General features: G+C 43.5%; 1 protein-coding gene across 1 annotated transcript in view; it reads left to right on the forward strand.

Annotated features, from left to right (window-relative positions):
* Positions 1–365: 365 nt before the first annotated feature.
* LOC124622010 (semaphorin-2A-like) overlaps positions 366–21814 on the forward strand; it is a 766524-nt gene continuing 745075 nt past the window's right edge. Inside the window, exon 1 of the mRNA XM_047147562.1 lies at positions 366–637. Within this exon, the coding sequence (XP_047003518.1) occupies positions 472–637 (166 nt within the window). The 5' untranslated portion in view covers positions 366–471. The remainder of the gene's footprint in view (positions 638–21814) is intronic.

Genomic DNA, 21814 nt, shown 5'->3' on the forward strand with positions numbered 1-21814 from the left:
CCCTCGTAAGTGCGTTTTTTCTAGATATCACATATCGATTGATATTCGTTAGTGATGCCACGTAAAGTTGACTCTGCACCGAGGACATTCTCCAACGTGTTTTGCAGGTTCGGTTAGTTGTGACGGACACTCGGCTATTCCGTGCTATACCCCTGCCAGCACCGTTTCCGAAATGTCAGACAGGCGCCAGAGAGCAAGCGGCAGCACGGCCAGACGTGGGATCAGCGTCTGCCGGCGATTGTTTCCGCGCCCGAGTCCGGCTGGCGCTGGCGTTCGCGCTCGGCCATCTCCGCCGATCTTCGTGCGCCGTCGGCTTGGCGCGAGGCGCGCGGCCACGCACTGTTTGTTGTCGTCTGGTGAGGCACCAGCAGTCTCACCGCGACCGCCGTGAGATCAGGCCGTGCTGCCAAGGCCACGCCTGCGACTGGCTCGAGAGGACGCTGACGCACGCACAGTGATGCTAGCGGCAGAATGATGATGCGCGCCCTGCTGCGACTGTCCCTGGTGCTGGCCGTGGCAGCCCAGCTGGTGCCGCTGCGACTCGTCGCCGGCGACGACGACGCCGACGGCATGCTGCTGCACCGCCAGTGGACGGGAAATGGCGCACAGCCGCACCACCACCTCCGCCACCACAGAGGTCTGTCACCCGTCACCTCACACCGGCCACGGTTGCACGTAATATGCTAGTAACCCTCAACAAAGCTGTCACCTGCTTATGAAGTGTTTTAACGATATTTCGCCAATCAGTTGTCATACAGTTACTCTGAAATATCAACAATGAAAATTCGTCGCACCGTGGACAGTTCTAGTGTGTTTCGTCCGGCATTGTTATGATAAGTGGGCTTATATCCAATTTGATGAAAAAAATGATTTTTCGCGAGTAAACAACATTTCCCACATCACATTTACGACAAAATAGTACTACTTTTATGATTATTCTATCGGTACATCATAAACGTCTATTTTACTTTTACGAACTGAAAAATCTTTCGTTTCATTCGTGTACATATAGTTCAGTATTTAACAACAGTAACAAAAAATAAATAAATGAAATTAAATGAAAAAATACTGACGCTTCGTATGAAAAACAAATGAGTGACGCATAATATTGATACCAGCAATGAATACGAGATTTAACGCTACGAAAGCAAATAGTCTCCTAGTACATAAACCAATGACAGAAATGTGTGGCACACAGTGGAAGGTTCAACACTTGTCCAAAGTTACCTTAGCAGCGGTTTCGGACCAACATTCCTTAAAAAAAAAAAGAATCAGAATAAAACAGTAGTCACAGTCAACAGGCTCGGTTGTATTTTACCAAGGAAAGTTTTGAGCTGTGACAGCGTCACCACTATTCACAGATCCATCTTCTATACTTTCTTTATTGAGTCGTACCCATTCGAGGTCCAGTATTTCTCTCGTTACGCGCTCTGTAGTTGCAATAACTTGCGTACCGAAAAAGATTTTTCAGCGCGGGAGCAACTTCCCCTTTATTCTACAGAATATTTCTTGACAGAAAGGAGTGTGTGACCTCAGCTTTTTTTAATGTTCCAGTGTTGTTTCACTAAGCTAATATGTCGCATAGCTGTGTTTGTAAGTAACGTCAAGATGAAGCGAAATTTCGGCGGACAATCTTTGTTTTTGTTGCGCTGGTCCTGTCGAAAGTCCGCAGCTCGTGGTCGTGCGGTAGCGTTCTCGCTTCCCGCGCCCGGGTTACCGGGTTCGATTCCCGGCGGGGTCAGGGATTTTCTCTGCCTCGTGATGACTGGGTGTTGTGTGGTGTCCTTAGGTTAGTTAGGTTTAAGTAGTTCTAAGTTCTAGGGGACTGATGACCATAGATGTTAAGTCCCATAGTGCTCAGAGCCATTTGAACCATCCTGTCGAAATTCCGTCGTTATTGACGTCTCTTACAAATCTTCTGTATTGGAAATTTCTAACAACAAGTGTGATTATATTTCGAAATAGCACCAAGCAAGCACCTTCCTAAATAATTTTCTAAAAAATTGCAATAGATGGTTTAGTTGTCTGCACAGTTGCTAGCAAGTACGTGAACGTATAACCAAATACTGTCGCAAAAGATACAACTGTGGTGACGGAAGATCTCTCTTAGAATATTTGTTAGTACAGTCATGAATAACACTTAATAGGGAGGCTACTGACGTGGAATGTTCGATGCGATTCTCAAGACACGATGTCCGAAATCGCACTAGAAACACTTTTATTCCATATGCCTTCGGTGAGTGCAATAACGCTTTTCATTTCATTAACGATATAATACATATATTACAATGTTGTTAAAAATATGCCTACTCTTCACTTTTCAAGAAAGTTGTTGACTCTCCTCAGGTCCCAGAGACGCGTAAAACCAGCGTTTTACTCACAACCTTTCTAGGGCAATTTCTTGTTTCTTTTAATTCACTAAAGGTATTTTTCAAAGCGTTTCATTAACATATATTTCATATCGCAAAGCCCGAAACAGCATATGACTAAAATCGTACAAGACTTTGCATTGTTTAAACGTGTGAGAAAACAAGTACCTTTCGTTGAAGTATGCTCCGTGTTTTAGGGGAGATCACATTGTATCGATAAGACAGATGGAGAGAAAAATTAAAACCAGAGGGCTTCAGAATTTCCTCAGTTCTCACTGGAAACTCGCTTGCAGAACGGACTACGTTTGTGCGTGGCGGAATGAGACACCGGATGCAGACAGCTGATACACACACGCTAGCTGTCCGCTATCCGGGATGGATGCTGCCCTTTATCTGCCGGACACAGTGCTCAGTTGCATAGCAGGCGTGCACTACAGAAGGAAGAACAGACACAGTCATTCTGCAATCAGCTCTAAGGCTTCCGCTTATTTAGGCGCACAAAGAAATTTCTGCTCTGTCTGCCTTGGTTTACGTTATGCCAAAAGCCTGGTCACAAATGACAGACAGGCACCGTCGTAAGTAAACATCTCCTCTAAGCGGAAAAGAAACAATAAGTAATCTCGTACACCCCTGACGGCTCGATTCCAACTAAATTGACTTCTGAGCATTGATTTCATGTGCGAGGGATATGCACACCACAAATAATGTCTTCTGTATAGAAACCGGGACGTGCCTTATCTCTTACGCGTCCAACGTTTATTTCTCCATTCCTTTCCATAACCGATAATGTCAATATTTTCCTAAGTTCGTTCATTGCATAAATTTTGACAGTACCTGGATGTAAGGAACACAATAGTTAAACAAAATACGTATTAATGTCTGAGAAAGTAGTGCAAATCTGATTTCTCAAAACGTTTTCCATTATGTCTACACTTAGTGCTACATTCTGTCTGGAATGTTTTCTACAATCAAATATCCTTTTTTTTTTTAATAGAACACCAATATGATTTTTGTGATGGCAGTAGTAAGTAGTTGTCTGCACAATGGGGTTTGTAAGCTGTAGGTCATTTCCAGAAGTTACTCACAACCCATCACTTATAAGCTTTTGTTCTGAAACGCCGGGTTGTGATGGTATAGAGTAATCAGAACTACAATTGACATCAACCTAATCTTGCCCTTGACCTACAGCAACGTTGGAAGAGCTGGATGTACGAAACGCTCAACAGCAATATTTAAAAATGAAAATTATTTTATACATTTGGATTTATTGAAACGGTTAGTCAATTTCGCTGAATGCATCTTCATGTGTCATAAAGAAGAGCATACTGAAAAGTGCAGTATTGCAGATGTAACAATCTATTATTCTAAAACTTTATACGGATAGATCAGTTTATAATCGGAAACAGTGTACACACTAAGATCTTTTCTGCGGATCGTAATATTTCCCTAATTCGAGTACGGTATATAATATTAGTAGGGTTTCATGTACTCTGAGGCTCATGGTAAAAATCATTACATACCATTTTCACATGGTTCTGCGAAGGACTGCTCAACATCGATGTTGGTGTTCATAACATCCACGAAAAAAATTTGCTTTCCATTGTATTTTCCTAACTGTTAATGATCTTGCATGTATTCGTATATCTGGACGCATCATGTCTCTCTTACTTACGAAGTACATCTGTCAACATTATTACAGTTTTAATGAACAGTAGCGTACCTCTTGTCAGTTTTCAAAACGCCAATTGGTTGTAACTATGCAACATTGTGTGAAAACACGTCACTGATTAATATTCTACGCCATCCATTATTTGTAAGCTGTGTCACATTCCGCTGAATTACGTGATAGCCGTCTAACAAACCGAATGGCGTCTCATTACTCAATAAATTGTGTACAGTATTCAGCACTTCCGTGTCCTCATTTATGTTCACGAAAAGTTTCAGAGAAACACAGGCCGGACATACAATTAGCGAGTGTAATAATCATTACCCTTAATAATTCACCTGTCTTCGGGGTGAATTTCTTAAGGTTTCCGATTGATTTTCTCTGGAGTCTCCTTTTCATATTTTAATTACGGTACAAAAATTTCTTTTGATCAAAGCAAAAATAATCGACATGCTTACTGGCTAACGACGAACCGTAGTTAAGTATTTGCATTCGTAATGTGAAAGAAACACATTTTGCGTCCTTCGTTCGTTCCTCTTCAAAGTTGGAACAACCTTGAAGTCACTAACACTTTAAGTAAAACCCAAATATATTTGTATAGTCAATCGAGTTAAAAAGCTTTTGTTTTTGTAAATATTAATGCGTAGCGAATTTTCCAATAAGTCGTTCACGACTAACAGAGTTCGGATTTAATTAACTCCATGACCATTGCGTTAGAGCACTGATACCAAGCCAACATTGTTTTTTCTGGTCCGATGTGGACGTATATTTAGTTATGTGTTGTGCTTATCTCTTCGCATTTATAAGTTTCTATAAGCAGAAATTTCTTTAGTATTTGCTGCATTCTGCAGTGTATGTTTGCCCTGTAAATCTTACTCTCTACTGCCCTCTGCTGTGCAAAACTAATCATTGATGAATTTCTTAAAATCCCATTCCTCAATAGTTCTCTATATACTTCTACATCTACACTCTGCAAACCACTGTGAAGTCCACGGCAAAGAGTACCTCTCACTGTACTAGTTATTAGAGTTTTTTCTCGTTCTAAATATGCATGGGGCGCCTCTATGGCCGCTGTAATTGGTCAAATCTTGTCTTCCCAATCTCTGTGGAAACGATACGTAGGCTGCTAGATTTACCACTTTAGCAGCTTTCTAAGTGGGCTTTAACGTGATGGTTCGCGTCATGTCAATTCTTTCAGCATCTCCGGCACACCATTGTCCAGTCGTGCTGCTCTTCTGTGTACCAGTTCAGCATTCCCTCTTTATCCCGTCTGGTACGGATCCCACGGACTTGAGCAATGTTCTAGACTGGGTCAAACGAGTTTTCATGCAATCAGTCATCTCTATAGACTGACTGCATTTCCCTAATCTTCGACCAACAACCCGAAGTCAACGATCTGCAGTACCTGCGACTATGAGCCTATGTGATCGTTCCATTTTACATAACTACAAATTGCTACAAGCACATGTGTGTATGAGTTAACTGATTCCAACTGTGACTCACTGATATTGTAGTCATTGAATCGTAAGGTTTTTCTTTTTGTGAATTGCAAAATTTTCCATTTTTGAAAATTTAAAACAAGTTGTCAGTCTTTCCACCACTTTGAAATCTTATCAAGATATGACTGAAAATTTGTGCAGCCTTTTTTCCTGACAGTACTGCATTAAGCTGAATACGTCATCTACGAAAAGTCTGCAAAGTCATCAATAGACAACTTCCCTGGGGCACACCTGGAGTTAATTACATATATATGTATCGATTCCTCTCCATCCAAGACAACATGCCGTATCATCCGCAGCAGGACATCTTCAGTCCAGTCACATATATCGATTGATACCCTATACGATCATACTTTCGATAATCAGCGATGAACCGGTCCTAGGTGGAGCTGCGCAATGCATGTATCGTGACTGTTTCCTGCATCGCCTCAGTCCACTAAATATCGTTTTCGTCCGACTAAACCAACGGGTGCGGGAAACTGGGAGGTTATCATGGTTCAAATGGCTCTGAGCACTATGCGACTTAACTTCTGAGGTCATCAGTCGCCTAGAACTTAGAACTAATTAAACCTAACTAACCTAAGGACACCACACACATCCATGCCCGAGGCAGGATTCGAACCTGCGACCGTAGCGGTTGCTCGGTTCCAGACTGCAGCGCCTAGAACAGCACGGCCACTCCGGCCGGCCGGCAGACCGGATGGTTACCCATCCAAGTGCTAGCCCAGCCCGACAGCGCTTAACATCGTTGATCAGACGGGAACCGGTGTGACAACTGCGGCAAGGTCGTTGGCTATCTGTCGCTAATAGTAAGCATTAATTTTTCGAAACCGAAACGAAACGCTCCGCTGTTCTGTTTGCACCAGCCCCGTTACCTGCTCGCGTTAACAGAATTTGTGCAGTTTCCGGACTACATCTTCTGCCACAACTTCTGCAGAATTGCTCCAAATACCTATTACCCCAATGCGTAACGGAATCCAGTTTGTTTTTAACATCTACGTTTACGTCCGGATGTGGAGCTCAAGTTTAGTTTCTCTTTGTTTTGACTCCAACCACAAATGCATAATCACAGTATGAACTGTTTGGTTCCTCAGCATGTTGGGTGATCGATTACTTGTAAGACTGTAACCGAATTGTGCTTGACGATTCCTCATCTTCCAGTTATCTGGTAACTTCACGGACTAGTGTAAACGTTGAGCTATTTTATCTGCAGTGAGCAAAATGGCTATTTCTTTAAAATAATTACTATTTTGACCATTCCATGCTGTTCTGCATCGTTTGCTAATCTTTAATCCTTCTTGTAAGTGTTACATCCACCATTTACTATAACGTGGTTTGCATATTCTAGTCTTGAGTTGCCCCTAATAGTTTTCCCATGTACTGCCCCTTGCAGCGGTAGGCTGAACTATTCCTGAATTCCTTGGCGCAGGGCTCTCGAACGTGTCCGTTGTCCTGCAAAGGATCTCCGATAGTTCTTCATTACTCGCCTATTCTTTTTACTACTTCTTCATTTCCTATTTTGTCTGTCCACTTATACAAGTTTCAATATAACAGCATGTCTAATGCTTCCAGTTTTTTCTTATCCAGATTTCTAATGATCCACGTTTCACTTCCACCAAATTTTCTGCTGAGGAACTTCTGCCTCAATTCCACATTAATATTAGACGATAATAAAATTCTTTTATTGAAGATAGCGTTTTTCGCATGGACCAAGATACAGTGCCTGGAAAAATAAATGAAGCAGTCTGAAAATATGGTGGTATGTAAATTTCACTTTGCGCACATACACACCATCGGCGCGTACGTAAATGGTTAGAATATCTCTGTGACAAGCGGAAAGGCCACCATAATGCGTTAGTGTTGTCCGTGTATGTCGTTACTGGAAGGACTGATAGTGCACACACTGATCAGCCAGAACATTATGACTACCAAACTATCAGCTGGTATGTCCACCTTTGGCAGGGTTAATAGCGGCGACGCATCGTGGCATGGGAGCAGTGAGGCCTTGGTAGGTCGCTGGATGGGGTTGGTACCACATCAGCACACGCATCTCGCCTTATTCCTGTAAATTCCAGGCAGGATGCAATGAGCTCTGACACCATGTTCAATCACATCCCACTTTTCTTCGTTCCGATTCAGATTTGCCACTCCACCACATTTCTGGCCATGTGACATGGCGCAATATCACTGCATCAGTTTACTGGGGTAGGTAGTATGCTGGTTAGCTTTGCAAAATCGCATCGTCCTAGGGCCGGCGAATTCTATGAAAAGATGCCTGGGATCGCCAGGTTCAAATGGTTCAAAGGGCTCTGAGCACTATGGGACTTAACATCTTAGGTCATAAGTCCCCTAGAACTTAGAACTACTTAAACCTAACTAACCTAAGGACATCACACACACCCATCCCCAAGGCAGGATTCGAACCTGCGACCGTAGCAGTCCCGCGGTTCCGGACTGCAGCGCCAGAACCGCTAGACCACCGCGGCCGGCGGATCGCCAGGAAGTACAAGTGAACATTTTATCTCTAAAAGGAGTTGTTCTCCATGACGTGGTCTATCACTCATAGACTTTAATGCAAAGACTTTGAAACGCCCTGTATTTGGAGCGGACGTTTGATTCAAAAACGCTGAAACATCCCATATTTAGAAGTCTCTCTCCCTGTTGTTTTTGATTCCGTAACAGAGTATACAAATCGATTTTAAAACGCTTACGTATCAGCTTTGTCGAACATTCATTGCTCTAAAAGTTACCTCCAGGTGTTCCTTTTCATCCTAAACATTTTTAGACAGAATTCGTAGCTAAACGTCCCCTTCGAAAAATTATGAGTTACTGCGCTGGTAAACTTCTACGTTATTTGATACAAAAACAGTTGAGTAAAACTGAACGTACTCAGACATTTCTCTCTTTACTTATTCTGATCATCAATAAACTGACACGCAATATTTTTAGCACAACGCAATCTGACTTTTAATAACCCCTATAAAAGGATGGCCGTGACGAACCTATACCTATCAAGAATCACCTACCTCACAAAAATCTTCGTTACTCGCATTACTGCAATACAAATGGTTCAAATGGCTCTGAGCACTATGGGACTTAACACCTGAGGTCACTGCAATACAGCGAGCGCCAATACTGTCAGCTAAATAAAAGATTCTAACTACTGAAGGCACTAACTACTGATAGGCATAGTTAGCAAATGAAAGATTTTGATACAGAACAAACAATGTATTTACCTTAATAGCGTTCAAAAGCCATTATATATAATTTTGTGACATCCAATTAAACAAATTTCCTTTTTCTGATGGACACACGTCCAGATCGTCCGCTCAAAACTCTGGCATCTCTCTCTCCACATCCACCACTGCTGGTGGCTCACCTCCAACTGCACAACGCTACGCGCTGTTCACATCCAACTGTCGAACACTACACAGTCGAATATTCCAATAATGAGTCCAACCAGCCATAGACTGCACACAGCACAGTCAGTGATTTTCATACAGAGCGCTACGTGGCGTTAACAACATAAAAACCCAAACAGCCTACTTACAGTAGTCTGAAATTATTAGAAGTTGCTGGATGCAAATACAAGTGCACAGGCTTAGGATAAACTGCATGCCATAAGGTCCAGCTTCCTCTCGTTGTAGTATTAAAACAATTAAAATGATAAAACAGCTGTCGTTTTAAGATACCCTGGCTAACTGAATATTCAGCTGTTTTGCTTTGGCACAGATACAAAAAAAAAAAAAAAAAAAAAAGGTTCAAATGCCTCCGAGCACTATGGGACTTAACATCTGAGGTCATCCGTCCCATAGAACTCAGAACTACTTAAACCTAACTAAACTAAGGACATCACACATATCCATGTTCGAGGTAGGATTCGAACTTGCGACCGTAGCAGCCGCGGTTTCGGACTGAAGCGCGTAGAACCGCTCGGCTACCATGGCCGGCCTTTGCACAGATACCCATAGAGGAACGGTTACAAAATTCTGATCTATTGACGTCGACAGCAGCTCTGATTTGAAAAAATTACCCCCTGCTCTTTAGCACTGGAGTTCCAAGCTCTTTCATACCACTGTTAGTAATCGCCTAAAACGTGACCGCTTTTTCCCAGCGTCTTTTGTGTGCACTCCTCTTGTAAATCATCATCAGCTTCAGGAACAGAATATGTCTGTTTTTCCTCCTGCAGGTGAACGCAGCTGCATCGCTGATAACGTTCGGTCATCTGTTGTAAGTCTCAAGATAAGAATGGCCGTTATCTGTGAACGAGTTCCGTGGCGATAACGCTATCTCCGGCTGTGAGTCAACTGACACGAGTGCACTACACCGGACACGCTCTCTGATACACGCAGCCAGCGATGTACAGTCCACTACAGAATGTCAAATTTCTTATTCACTGTGTGTCTGAAAAGAATAAGAGTAAATTGTTCATGAGTTTATCGAGCTCCCAAAGACGCGTCAAGTACACTACTGACTATTAAAATTGCTACACCACGAAGATGACGTGCTACAGACGCGAAATGTAACCAACAGGAAGAAGATGCTGTGATATGCAAATGATTAGCTTTTCAGAGCATTCACACAGGGTTGGCGCCGGTGGCGACACCTACAACCTGCTGACATGAGGAAAGTTGGTTCAAATGGCTCTGAGCACTATGGGACTTAACATCTGTGGTCATCAGACCCCTAGAACTTAGAACTACTTAAACCTAACTAATCTAAGGACATCACAGACATCCATGCCCGAGACAGGATTCGAACCTGCGACCGTAGCAGTCCCGCGGTTCCGGACGGAGCGCCTAGAACCGCTAGACCACCGAGGCCGGCACATGAGGAAAGTTTCCAACCTATTTCTCATACACAAACAGCAGTTGAACGCCGTTGCCTGGTGAAAAGTTGTTGTGATGCCTCGTGTAAAGAGGAGAAATGCGTACCATCACGTTTTCGAGTTTGATAAAGATCGGATTGTAGCCTATCACAATTGTGATTTATCGTATCGCGACATTGCTGCTCGCGTTGGTCGAGATACAACGACTGTTAGCAGAATATGGAATCGGTGGGTTCAGAGGGTAATACGGAACGCCGTGCTGGATCCCAACGGCCTCGTATCACTAGCAGTCGAGATCACAGGCATCTTATCCGCATGGCTCTAACGGATCGTGCAGCCACGTCTCTATTCCTGAGTCCACAGATGGGGACGTCTGCCAGACAACAAACATCTGCACGAACAGTTCGACGACGTTTGCAGCAGCATGGACTATCAGCTCGGAGACCATGGCTGGAGTTACCCTTGACGCTGTATCACAGACATTAGCCCCTGCGATGGTGTACTCAACGACGAATCTGGGTGCACGAATGGCAAAACGTCATTTTTTCGGATGAATCCAGGTTTTGTTTATAGCAACATGATGGTCGCATCCGTGTATTGCGACATCGCGGTGAACGCACATTGGAAGCGTGTATTCGTCATAGCCATACTGGCGTGTCACCCGGCGTGATCGTAGGGGTTGCTATTGGTTACACGTCTCGATCGCCTCTTGTTCGCATTGAACATTTTGAGCAGCTGACGTTACATTTCAGATTTGTTACGACCCGTGGCTCTACCCTTCATTCGATCCCTGAGAAACCCTACATTTTAGCAGGATAATGCACGACCGCATGTTGCAGGTCCTGTACGGACCTTTCTGGATACAGAAAATGTTCGACTACTGCACTAGCCAGCACATTCTCCAGATCTCTCACCAACTGAAAATGTCTGGTCAGTGGTGGCCGAGCAACTGACTCGTCACAATACGCTAGTCACTGCTCTTGATGAACTGTGGTATCGTGTTGAAGCTGCGTGGGCAACTGTACCTGTACACGCTATCCAAGCTCTGTTTGACTGAAGGTGGTTGTTCTGGGTACTGATTTTTCAGGGTCTATGCTCCCAAATTAAGTGAAAATGTAATCACATGTCAGTTGTAGTATAATATATTTGTCCAATGGATACCCGTTTATCATCTTCATCTCTTCCTGGTGTAGGAATTTTAATGGCCAGTAGTGTAACTTTGACGTAATGTGCCACTGCAACTGACGTAATGTACCACTGAAACTGAAGTCACCGCGATTTGTGATGGTATCCTGGACATTACAAACGGTGGGACGAGGTTCTTGATAGAGGATGTGATCACCACTGAGGACAGGGCATGTTCTGCTACGTGCTTCACAGCACACACTGGCCGCAAGTTTAGTAACGACTTCTTGTGGTCGGTCCTTCCATTTCTCCATCAGCGTGGTTGGCTGCTGCTGCATGGTCGGTGGTGCATGTGGACACGCTGTCATACGTCTCCCCAATGGATTACACAAGTGCCCAATAGGGTTTGAGTCTGGAGAATGGTCTGGCCAGTCCATTTGCCGAATGTCCTTTCGTTCCAGGAGCTCCTCCACCTTGGTTTTTCCGTGCGGTCGCCCATTTTCATCCATAAAAATGAAGTCATGTGCGAATGGCGCTGAGAACACACGTATTGGAAGGGTACAGAATGTCACAATATCTCTGACAGCTGAGTGTATCGTTGGTCAATATGCCCATACAACGGTATGTCTCCCTACACTATAAGACCTGCATCACCAAAACAATCATGCTAGACGATGTTCCTGGCTGCATTACATGTTCCCACACCTCGCCGCATGAGGTCACGCCCAGGTTTACTGTTCAGTACAAGGCACCATGCTTCTTCACATTTTGGAACAAACAGGTTCCATTTTGAAATACGTGGCCTTTGTTCGTACATCCAGTTGTCTCGTCATAATTGTGATCGTAATTAAATACCTCTACCAACCGATACAACCTTTGCATACTGAGCATGATACTCAACGGTCGGAACTGCCTCTCCCTCTCTGCTGTTGATAAACTCAAATTCTGTCTTATTTGTTATCAGCACAGCGCCTCGCAACGAATGAAAAGATAATATCTGTTCTCTTAACTGTGTGTGTGACAGGTTAATGCGTCTCCAGTTACATCACCCTCATTGTCATTGTAGCGAGTACTTCTCTGGGCGGTATTACAAACTTGGTGTCTTGCTGCTTCGGTAAGTCTCTCGTAGCACAGTACTAGCGCTCTGTCGCCATGTTCCATGTAGGTGGTAATCCTACCAAGTGGAGTGTTTAGGGATGCCAGTTGTTAATTGTTAACAACGTTTGTACTATAATTGTTTTAATTCAGAGATTGCTTGGTCACATACGTCACAGATTCAGATTTTGCAATATGGCGGCTCCGGACTACGCCGTTATATTCGACCCTTTACACACATTAACGCAGTTTTCTGACTTTACATAATGATAGACACTGCCCAAGACACGTAGCGTTCTGATATCTAATAACTTCACTTTCTAGGTTGTTTAACAGCTGAAATATGTACTCCCGACCGTTCTTTTAGAGGCTCCCCGGTTACTCGACCGTGCGTTTTGCGTGGCTCCTCGCGATACTCGACCGTGCGTTTTGCGTGGCTCCTCGCGACTCTCTTGCCCTGTCTTCCCGAAGGACAAGAGAGACCACCCCCATTTCTCCCTCAGCCAGTAAGGCCACTTCTCTCTTTTCCTACACACATATATATATATATATATATATATATATATATATATATATACATCTCCAAACTTTCAGCCAATGGGCGTTCAGATCGCTGTTGTTAGGTGGATCTGACGTCACGTTTGCGGACATTGTGATTGAAGTTTGTCTTTGAACACTGTCTCAGACTGTAAGATCCTACTCCCGAATAGTCGGATGTTGTCCCTACTAAGGTTGCACAACATTGCCTAGTATGATTTCATCACCAATGCTCCTTGCTGATGCTTAATTGTTAAATGTACCTGTAGCCTGTCTGCTACTGAGCATTCCTGATCGCATAAATGTGCGTAATACTTGGCTTAAGCACGTGAAGGGAATGCATGTACGCATTACACTGTCATCTTGTTCTTCCCTCCAGTTAACCAAAATACGCTGCCGCAGATTTTTAATCTATAGCCGTAAACGTAGAGGTTCACGACTCTTAATAGAGCACAGTTTACAATACCTACATTGCGTTTGCTCCAGATCTGTGCAGTGTGGTCCCTGGCATCAGAATCCGATCGGCACCTTTTGTAGACGCCACATACTGCTCAACCACCTGTGTTGTTACGCTAGAGAGAATATTAATGTATATGCTGTCTTTCCATGGGTATAGACGGTGAAGCCTGTAGTATTGTGTAGGATTTCACAATTCAAGTCCGTCAATATTGCTTTCCTGTTTATACTGCTATGTTATTTGACTGCCACGTATAATAATGTAGATACAAAGCCGATAATTATTTAGCCGGCCCGAGTGGCGGAGCGGTTCTAGGCGCTACAGTCTGGAACCGCGCGGACGCTACGGTCGCAGGTTCGAATCCTGCCTCGGGCATGGATGTGTGTGATGTCCTTAGGTTAGTTAGGTTTAAGTAGTTCTCAGTTCTAGGGGACTGATGACCTCAGAAGTTAAGTCCCATAGTGCTCAGAGCCATTTGAACCGATAATTATTTAAATAAAAATAAATTTTTAATATCACACGGTTTTAAAATGGACTAGAAAGTCTACAGTAATTTCTCCTAGCCCATACATAATTGATGAATAAATAGTTTACCTTCTAACTATCGTACGTGCCCTTCACAAATATTGACATAGCTTTTAAATATTCAAAAGCACATCTTTTCAGCACTGTCTGTAAAGAGTAAGGCATGTATGAGGTTAGGAGAAATCTTATATTTCTTTGTTTTAAAAACGTGTTATACTAAAAATTTATTTTTATTTAATTAATTATTTCTGCTTTTTAATCTTGTATGCGAAATTTCTCATTGGAGTTGTTGAGATTATATATTCATTTAAATAATTATTTGTATTTGTATCTCTATTTGCTTTTTGCGTATTGCTGTGCCCTTGTATGTGTATGTCACGTATACTGCATACATATTCTCCCCCTCCCCCCCCCCCCCTCTTTGCACATTTCCTCTTCCCCCTTTTCTCTGCTCCCCCATGCCTGTCCTCTTGCATACATTTGTATACTACCTGCATAACTTGCCAGTCCTGCAGGGCACCTGAGATGTCAGACACTGCCAAACGTTTTAACCCCACTTCCATCCCTACCGAACAGAACAACAATAAAGCAAATTGACAGTGTATAGTCAACCTGTTGTGAACTAAGTTTAAAATTTCAAGTATCTAGCTCATCGAGACGTTGTTTTAAAACCAACTGTGTTACTTGTACTGAACAGACAGGTAGACAAAGACAGCTAGGTAATAAAAATATGTTATAAACTTCTGTAGTATCCTTTAAGTAACGTACGTCAAATGCTGGAATGTTTCCATTGATAAGATAACAGCTGACTTTGCATCTTATCATTGTCCAATCCGAACTTGTGTCCGTTTCTAATGACTTCATCGTCAACCATACGTTAAACACTGGGCCGGCCGCTGTGACCGAGCAGTTCTGGGCGCTTCAGTCCGGAACCGCGTGACCGCTACGGACGCAGGTTCGAATCTTGCCTGGGGCGTGGATGTGTGTGATGTCCTTAGGTTTAAGTAGTTCTAAGTGAAGGGGACTGATGGCCTCAGATGCTAAGTCCCATTGTGCTTAGAGCCATTTGAACCATTCGACGACGTCAACAGGTTGATCCCTTACGAGTTCACACACATTTGAGGGCTACGCTTTATCCTATTGTGTTCTGACACATATGCTACAAGATGTGTGCACCTCCATCTTCCTTCAGCTTTCCTCTTGGTCCCTGTATACAGTACATTAATCTTATTGTACGCTGTCTTAATGCCAGGTTTTGCTACAGTTTGAGCAAGGTTTTTTTCAGTGTCATTTTTATGCCACCTTTCTCCTAAGTTAACGTACTTTTCAGATATACGTATACATTCTTGACCATTGTTTCATTGTTTTCCACGTTTTCGATTACTAATTACATTTTGCGGTTTTGTGGACACTCTACGATTCCACAGTTTCATAATTATTATACTGACTTCGTTGTCCGCCATTCGGCTTATTATTACTGAGGAAAGAAAAATTAAGTTTCCCGTACGTTTTTACCCTCCAGTTTGGTACAACACATCAGTAATTGTCTATATCCTACTGACTTTGTGCTCCGTCATTCCATTTATTACTGCTGTTTGTACAGAAAACATTAAGTTTCCCGTTCATTTTGGTTCTGCACTTTGGTACAACGATTTAGTAATTGTCTGGGCACGGGAAAGTTCCACTCCAGTAAAATTTTCTTCTCTAGAGAGAGTTCAGGTGCTGTTGAGTAACTTGACACACGAACGTCAGTAAGTTAAGAGATATCTGAAATCCAGGAAAGTATATTGCATCACGGTGGTGGCGCTGCGCGGTCGCGAAATGCAGGTGCAAGAGCCTACGTATAGCGCTACTCCAGTCGGCGTGCGTAAAAGGTGGAAAGACACTCGACACCAGCCTAAAATCGTTGTGTCGTATGCACTGAAGTCTTTTACTTATCAGGCCAACCTGGAGAAAGCAGGAATAGCATAAATTTTGCTCACGTTCATTAAATGACAACGAAACCTTGTGGCATTTCGGAATACAGTATGCCATATTAACAGTGCAGTAACGTTGGAAGAATCTCCAGACGTGAACATGTGTTTCCATTCTCCAAAAAAGAGATATGAATGAAAACAGAAATCTACGTAATTGGGCGATAGTGACAACAACTTAGTTCATAGAACTGTACTTAGATACTACGACAGAAGGGAGTATCCAACGGCTAGCAAAATACAGAGTGACCTCGGCGGAAAAGTGAAATATTCTGGCATAGATAACTCCGTTCATTGTCTTCGCCACTCTCTTGGTTGTTTTTGATTCAGAAAATGAATTGATGGAAGAAAATTTTTGACTGAATGCAGAGACGTAGCAGCAGCAAGAACGAAGTTTTGTTTACACTGCACTTATTGCGTGCTGGAGACAATAGACTTATAGTATACTTCGGTAAAAGTTAGGTTTCACGAAACCATACGCACAAATATATTTTGCTCGACTTCAGCGAATACACTGGCCTGAAAATATCTGCAGTTATACAGCGGATATCGGCGATTTGGGTGATGGGACAGTGACGAAGGCTGAGTAAGTGCTGCAAATAAAAAACATTCGGGTGGTAGGGAATATTCTCGCGTGTAGTAAGGCGAGCCGTCGAAACTAAAAGCCTGGAAGCCGTATGCAAATATTCGCGCGCCGCCGCGCACGGAGTTTCTCGCAAATGAAAAGCTTCCATAGGTGACAGAGTACAACACTGATGTCCCAGATATTACCAGAATTAATTTTTTAGTTTTCTTAACAACTTTCTCGCTGGAAGTTTCTACAAGCTCCAGCATAACGCAGATTCATCAGCGATGACATTTTTCGTTACATAGGTGGAATAGATTCACACTTCTTACGGTACTTTATTTTTTATCTCGGTATACTTCAATGTTTTCACGATAAAATATGAATCAAATGCACCTATTAACTTTCAGAATGTTCATATACATTTTTAAGTCCAAGTATTTCAGTGATTCTATTTTTTCAACGGGTTGAAGAGGAAATTATTTTTCTTCAAAATTTCGTGTAAAGTTAGCTTTTATTTTATTTTCTCACAGCAGCTGCCAAGAATTTTCTTTTGGAAAGTATTCCATCACATTCTAGACAAAAAATAGAGGTGTCCAGTATTTTATTTCGGAATATTTTCTAAGATTTGAAATTGTCACTAATTGGCTATTTTGCAAGACGTTGAGATGGCCTTTAGGTTCCTATTTTCGGGAGGCCGCTATAGCCAGTGTTCGACTGTTACGGCCGCTACACTGCATATGGTTATAGGTGTTTGGTTTGGAGTGGTTGCGCCGCTGTGTGCATCTGATACACAGTGCTTCATTATTAGAGAAGAGAGATGGCACAGTGATAACGTTTGGAAGAGATTTCGCGAGGCTGTATTATTTATACGGATTACAGGCTAGCTGTTGACGGCACAAGGTGGGCGGTGAGTTGGACTTTAAACATCGCGTAACTTCACGTATTCTATGAGAGTGGAAACTTTTTAAAATACTACGGGCCAAATCGATAAGATTGCGAAACCCATCGGCAAGATCATTATCCGTCACTAATTGTCCACCGACGTCTTATTAAAAACAAAATGTTCGCTGACGCTCCTCGGAAACCTTAAGTGTTCTTTTGTTTTAGTTAGTCGTAGTGACGCAGGCGCTTTGCGATGTGCGTATGCCATGTTCGTTGCATATAATCCAGTCTGCATGTATATGAATCTCGATTGTGTCTCTTGGATGATAATACCGAAACGCGCATTTCAACGAACACCTGCAACTCGAAGACATAAAGTGTCTAGAATAACGACCCTGCTACCCGAATTTAAATCCAATTATGGTACCATGAGATGATTTGAGAATTGTCTTCCTAACACGTAAACTATGTGCCTTATATAACGTCCATAGGCTCAACAAAATTACAGTCTCTGAAGACGTCGAAAGAGCATGGGGACTTGTGTCACTGGAGACCTCGAGGCAGCCCCTGCATCACGTATGTTCCTCATACTGCGTAACGTAGGCTTCAAGTCTTTGCTTTGTATTCTGACCGACGCGCCAGATGGACTAATGTCGCACAAAGACGCCGCCTGGTTCGGCGAATGTGATGCCTTGCCCATCATAAGTGTTCTTGTAGTGGTGAGGTCGTGTCCCGCTCACTAGTGTTCTCTTACAGTCATCATCATATTATGGGCACTAAAGCCACTGAGTGTGTTTTCAAGCGATTCTGCTGGGGCTGTTGTCTGTAGGGGAGACGTCCAATAATCGTACGTGCACCTTTTGCACGTATACGAATCTCGGTTCTGTCTGTTGGATATAATACCCAAACGCACATTTCAATTAACACCTGAAACGCGAAGACATAAAGTGTCTAGAATAACGACGCTGCTCCCCGAATTTAAAGCCGGCCGGTGTGGCCGAGCGGTTCTAGTCGCTTCAGTCTGGAACCGCACGACCTCTACGGTCGCAGGTTCGAATCCTGCCTCGGGCATGGATGTGTGTGATGTCCGTAGGTTAGTTAGGTGTAAGTAGTTCTAAGTTCTAGGGGACTGATGACCTCAGAAGTTGAGTCCCATAGTGCTCAGAGCCATTTGAACCAACCCGAAATTAAATCCTATTTTGGTACCATGAGATGCTCTGAGTATTCGTAACACGTAAACTATGCGCCTTATATAATGTCCATAAAATCGCTTTTCCAGTGAGGATGTCTCATCGTAATTCATGCAGGGCACTCTGACCCACAGTACGAAACGCCACTGCACATGTTGTGTTTTCATGCGAAGGCATCAAACGCCTTAATGACATTCTGTCTGCTTCAGGCGCCGGGACGGTACACACGGTAAGTGACTTCCAAAACCCAAAGATGGTTCTCCGATATATGATCAAAAATATCCAGAAACCTGGCTGAAAATGACTTACAAGTTCGTGGCGCCCTCCATCGGTAATGCTGGAATTCAGTATGGTGTTGGCCCACCCTTAACCTTGATGACACCTTCGATTCTCTCAGGCATACGTTAACTCAGATGGAGAATGGCAGCCCATTCTTCATGGAGTACTGCACTGAGGAGAGGTATCAATGTTGGTCGTTGATGCCTGACAAGAAGTCGGCGTTCCAAAACATCCCAAAGGTATTCTATAGGATTCAAGTCAGGATTCTGTGCAGACCAGTCCATTACAGGGACGTCATTGTCGTGTAACCATTCCGCCACAGGCCGGGCATTATGAACAGGTGCTCGACCGTGTTGAAAGATGCAACCGCCATCCCCGAATTGCTCCTCAACAGTGGGAAGCAAGAAGGTAACTGAAACATCAATGTAGGCCTGTGCTGTGATACTGTCACGCAAAACTTCGGCTGCAAGACCCCTCCATAAAATACACGACCACACCATAACACCATCGCCTCCAAATTTTATTGTTGGCACTACACACGCTGGCAGATGACGTTTACCGGGCATTCACCGTACCCACACCTTGCCATCGGATCGCCACAGTGTGTACCGTGATTCGTCACTCCATACAACGTTTTTCCATTGTTCAGTCGTCCAATGTTTACGCTCCTTACACCAAGCGAGGCGTCGTTTGGCATTTACCGGCGTGATGTGTAGCTTATGAGCAGCCGCTCGACCATGAAATCCAAGTTTTCTCACCTCCCACCTAACTGTCATAGTACCTGCAGTGGATCCTGATGCAGTTTGGAATTCCTGTGCGATGGTCTGGATATATGTCTGCCTATTACACATTACTACCCTTTCCAGGTGTCGGCAGTCTCTGTCAGTCAACAGATGAGGTCGGCCTGCACGTTTTTGTGCTGTACGTGTCCCTTCACGTTTCCACTTTACTATCACATCAAAAACAGTGGACCTACGGATGTTTAGGAGTGTGGAAATCTCGCGTACAGGCGTATGACACAAATGACACCCAATCCCATGACCACGTTCGAAGTCCGCGAGTACCGCGGAGCGCCCCATTCGGCTCTCTCACGATGTCGAATGAGTACTGAGGTCCCTGATATGGAGTACCTGGCAGGAGATGGCACCTCAATGCACCTAATATGAAAAACGTATGTTTTTGGGGGTGTCCGGATACTTTCGATCACATAGGTTACCTCGTACCCACGCGAGAGTTTCACATGTGAATCAGTTGGCCTTTGTAGTGCACACATGGTCGCTATGGCGCATATCGTTAGGTGGACGTCGACTTTACTAAAGTTTTGAGGATGACGGCCTTGGCCACATGTACAAAGTGTCTCACATGTATTACGTGTTTGTTTTTTAAATTGTTTTGCGATCTGTCCCCCTGTTTTGCTCTATCACACCACAGATAGTCAGTGGTCGACTGTTCGGTTAAAACCTTACTGTCGTGGTAAGCACTCCCGCCCCTTCCCCCACCCCGTCACCCCTTCAATAGCCACATTCCATTGAACTCGGAACATTTAGAGTGTCAGAGCCAGCAGGCTCCAAACAGTTTGCGGTGTTGTTGAGCGAGCGACTCTGTGTGTGTGTGTGTGTGTGTGTGTGTGTGTGTGTGTCAGAGAGAGAGAGAGTGAGAGTGAGAGAGTGAGAGAGAGAGAGAGAGAGAGAGAGAGAGAGAGAGAGTCCGGATGCCCCACCCGTCCGGTCTCTGTATAGCGCAGTCAATCTAGCAGCACATGCGAAATCTCTCTGTCTTTCTCTCTCTCTCCCGTCGGGTCTGTATTTGACCAGCTGCGTTGCCATACAAAGGCTTTGCCGCATCTAGATACATACGGCTGCCGTCTACATGTGTGTACGCTCTGCAGATGATGTCCATAGAATCTGCATCCTAACATCGACGTGCCCAGACGGGATCAGTAGACTCATCCGTGTGTGATTCAAAGGAATGGAGAGGTTCGCACTTTTCATTGCAGAAATTCTTTTTCGTATTGCCCTGACACCGTAAACAAAGGGACACGCTCTGAAGCTACTTTTCCGTGACAGTCAGTGCAGTTTGATCGTCATTTGCAACAGAAATTAGCAATACTATCGGAAGACAAATACTGTCGCGTGAATATCACTTCAAGCACTGGAGTTTTCAAAGAATCAAATTCTAGTCACAAACCGAGCGACATGTCGCAATGGTGAGGTACGGGAGGATATTGCTTTAAATTTACAGCTATTGGCTTTCCCTGTTTCCTGTAAATCGCCAAAGCGAAATGTCCTTTGAAAGGCCCTAATGTCCTCTTTTCGACTATCATCAGAACAAACTTATTCGTCAGTGATCTCAAAAAATATATGATGATCAATAAAGATGGTTAGTATGGATGTTGTTTCCGATAGTGCACTGTGAATAGTATTCGAGATGACAAGGGGTTTCAGTCCTGTAGCACCCATATTGATTTCTGTTTGCCAGTGTTTGGTTAAGTCTCTTCATGCGAATACAGGGACGCTTCCTTCAAGAAGTATGGTTCTCCGCCAGTCACACCACATAAACTGTAAGCCGTGGTATTGCACTATGAGATTCTGCCAAGTCCGTAATTATTTTCACGTTCACTAGCCCTGAATTCATAATTTAGGCACTGTAATTGACAAGCTATATCGGTAATATTTACAATATTATAATTTCTTGGCTGTATTTGAAATTGTTGTAGTTGCTAATATATGTAGTCTTATCATGCGGCTCTGTTACGGAAAAAAACAATGTCTCGTTGTAGCTGTAAGTACTGAAAAATATGACAGATATTTAATCCAATAAT

The sequence above is a fragment of the Schistocerca americana genome, chromosome 7 (assembly GCF_021461395.2).
Source record: "Schistocerca americana isolate TAMUIC-IGC-003095 chromosome 7, iqSchAmer2.1, whole genome shotgun sequence".
Lineage (NCBI taxonomy): Eukaryota > Metazoa > Arthropoda > Insecta > Orthoptera > Acrididae > Schistocerca > Schistocerca americana.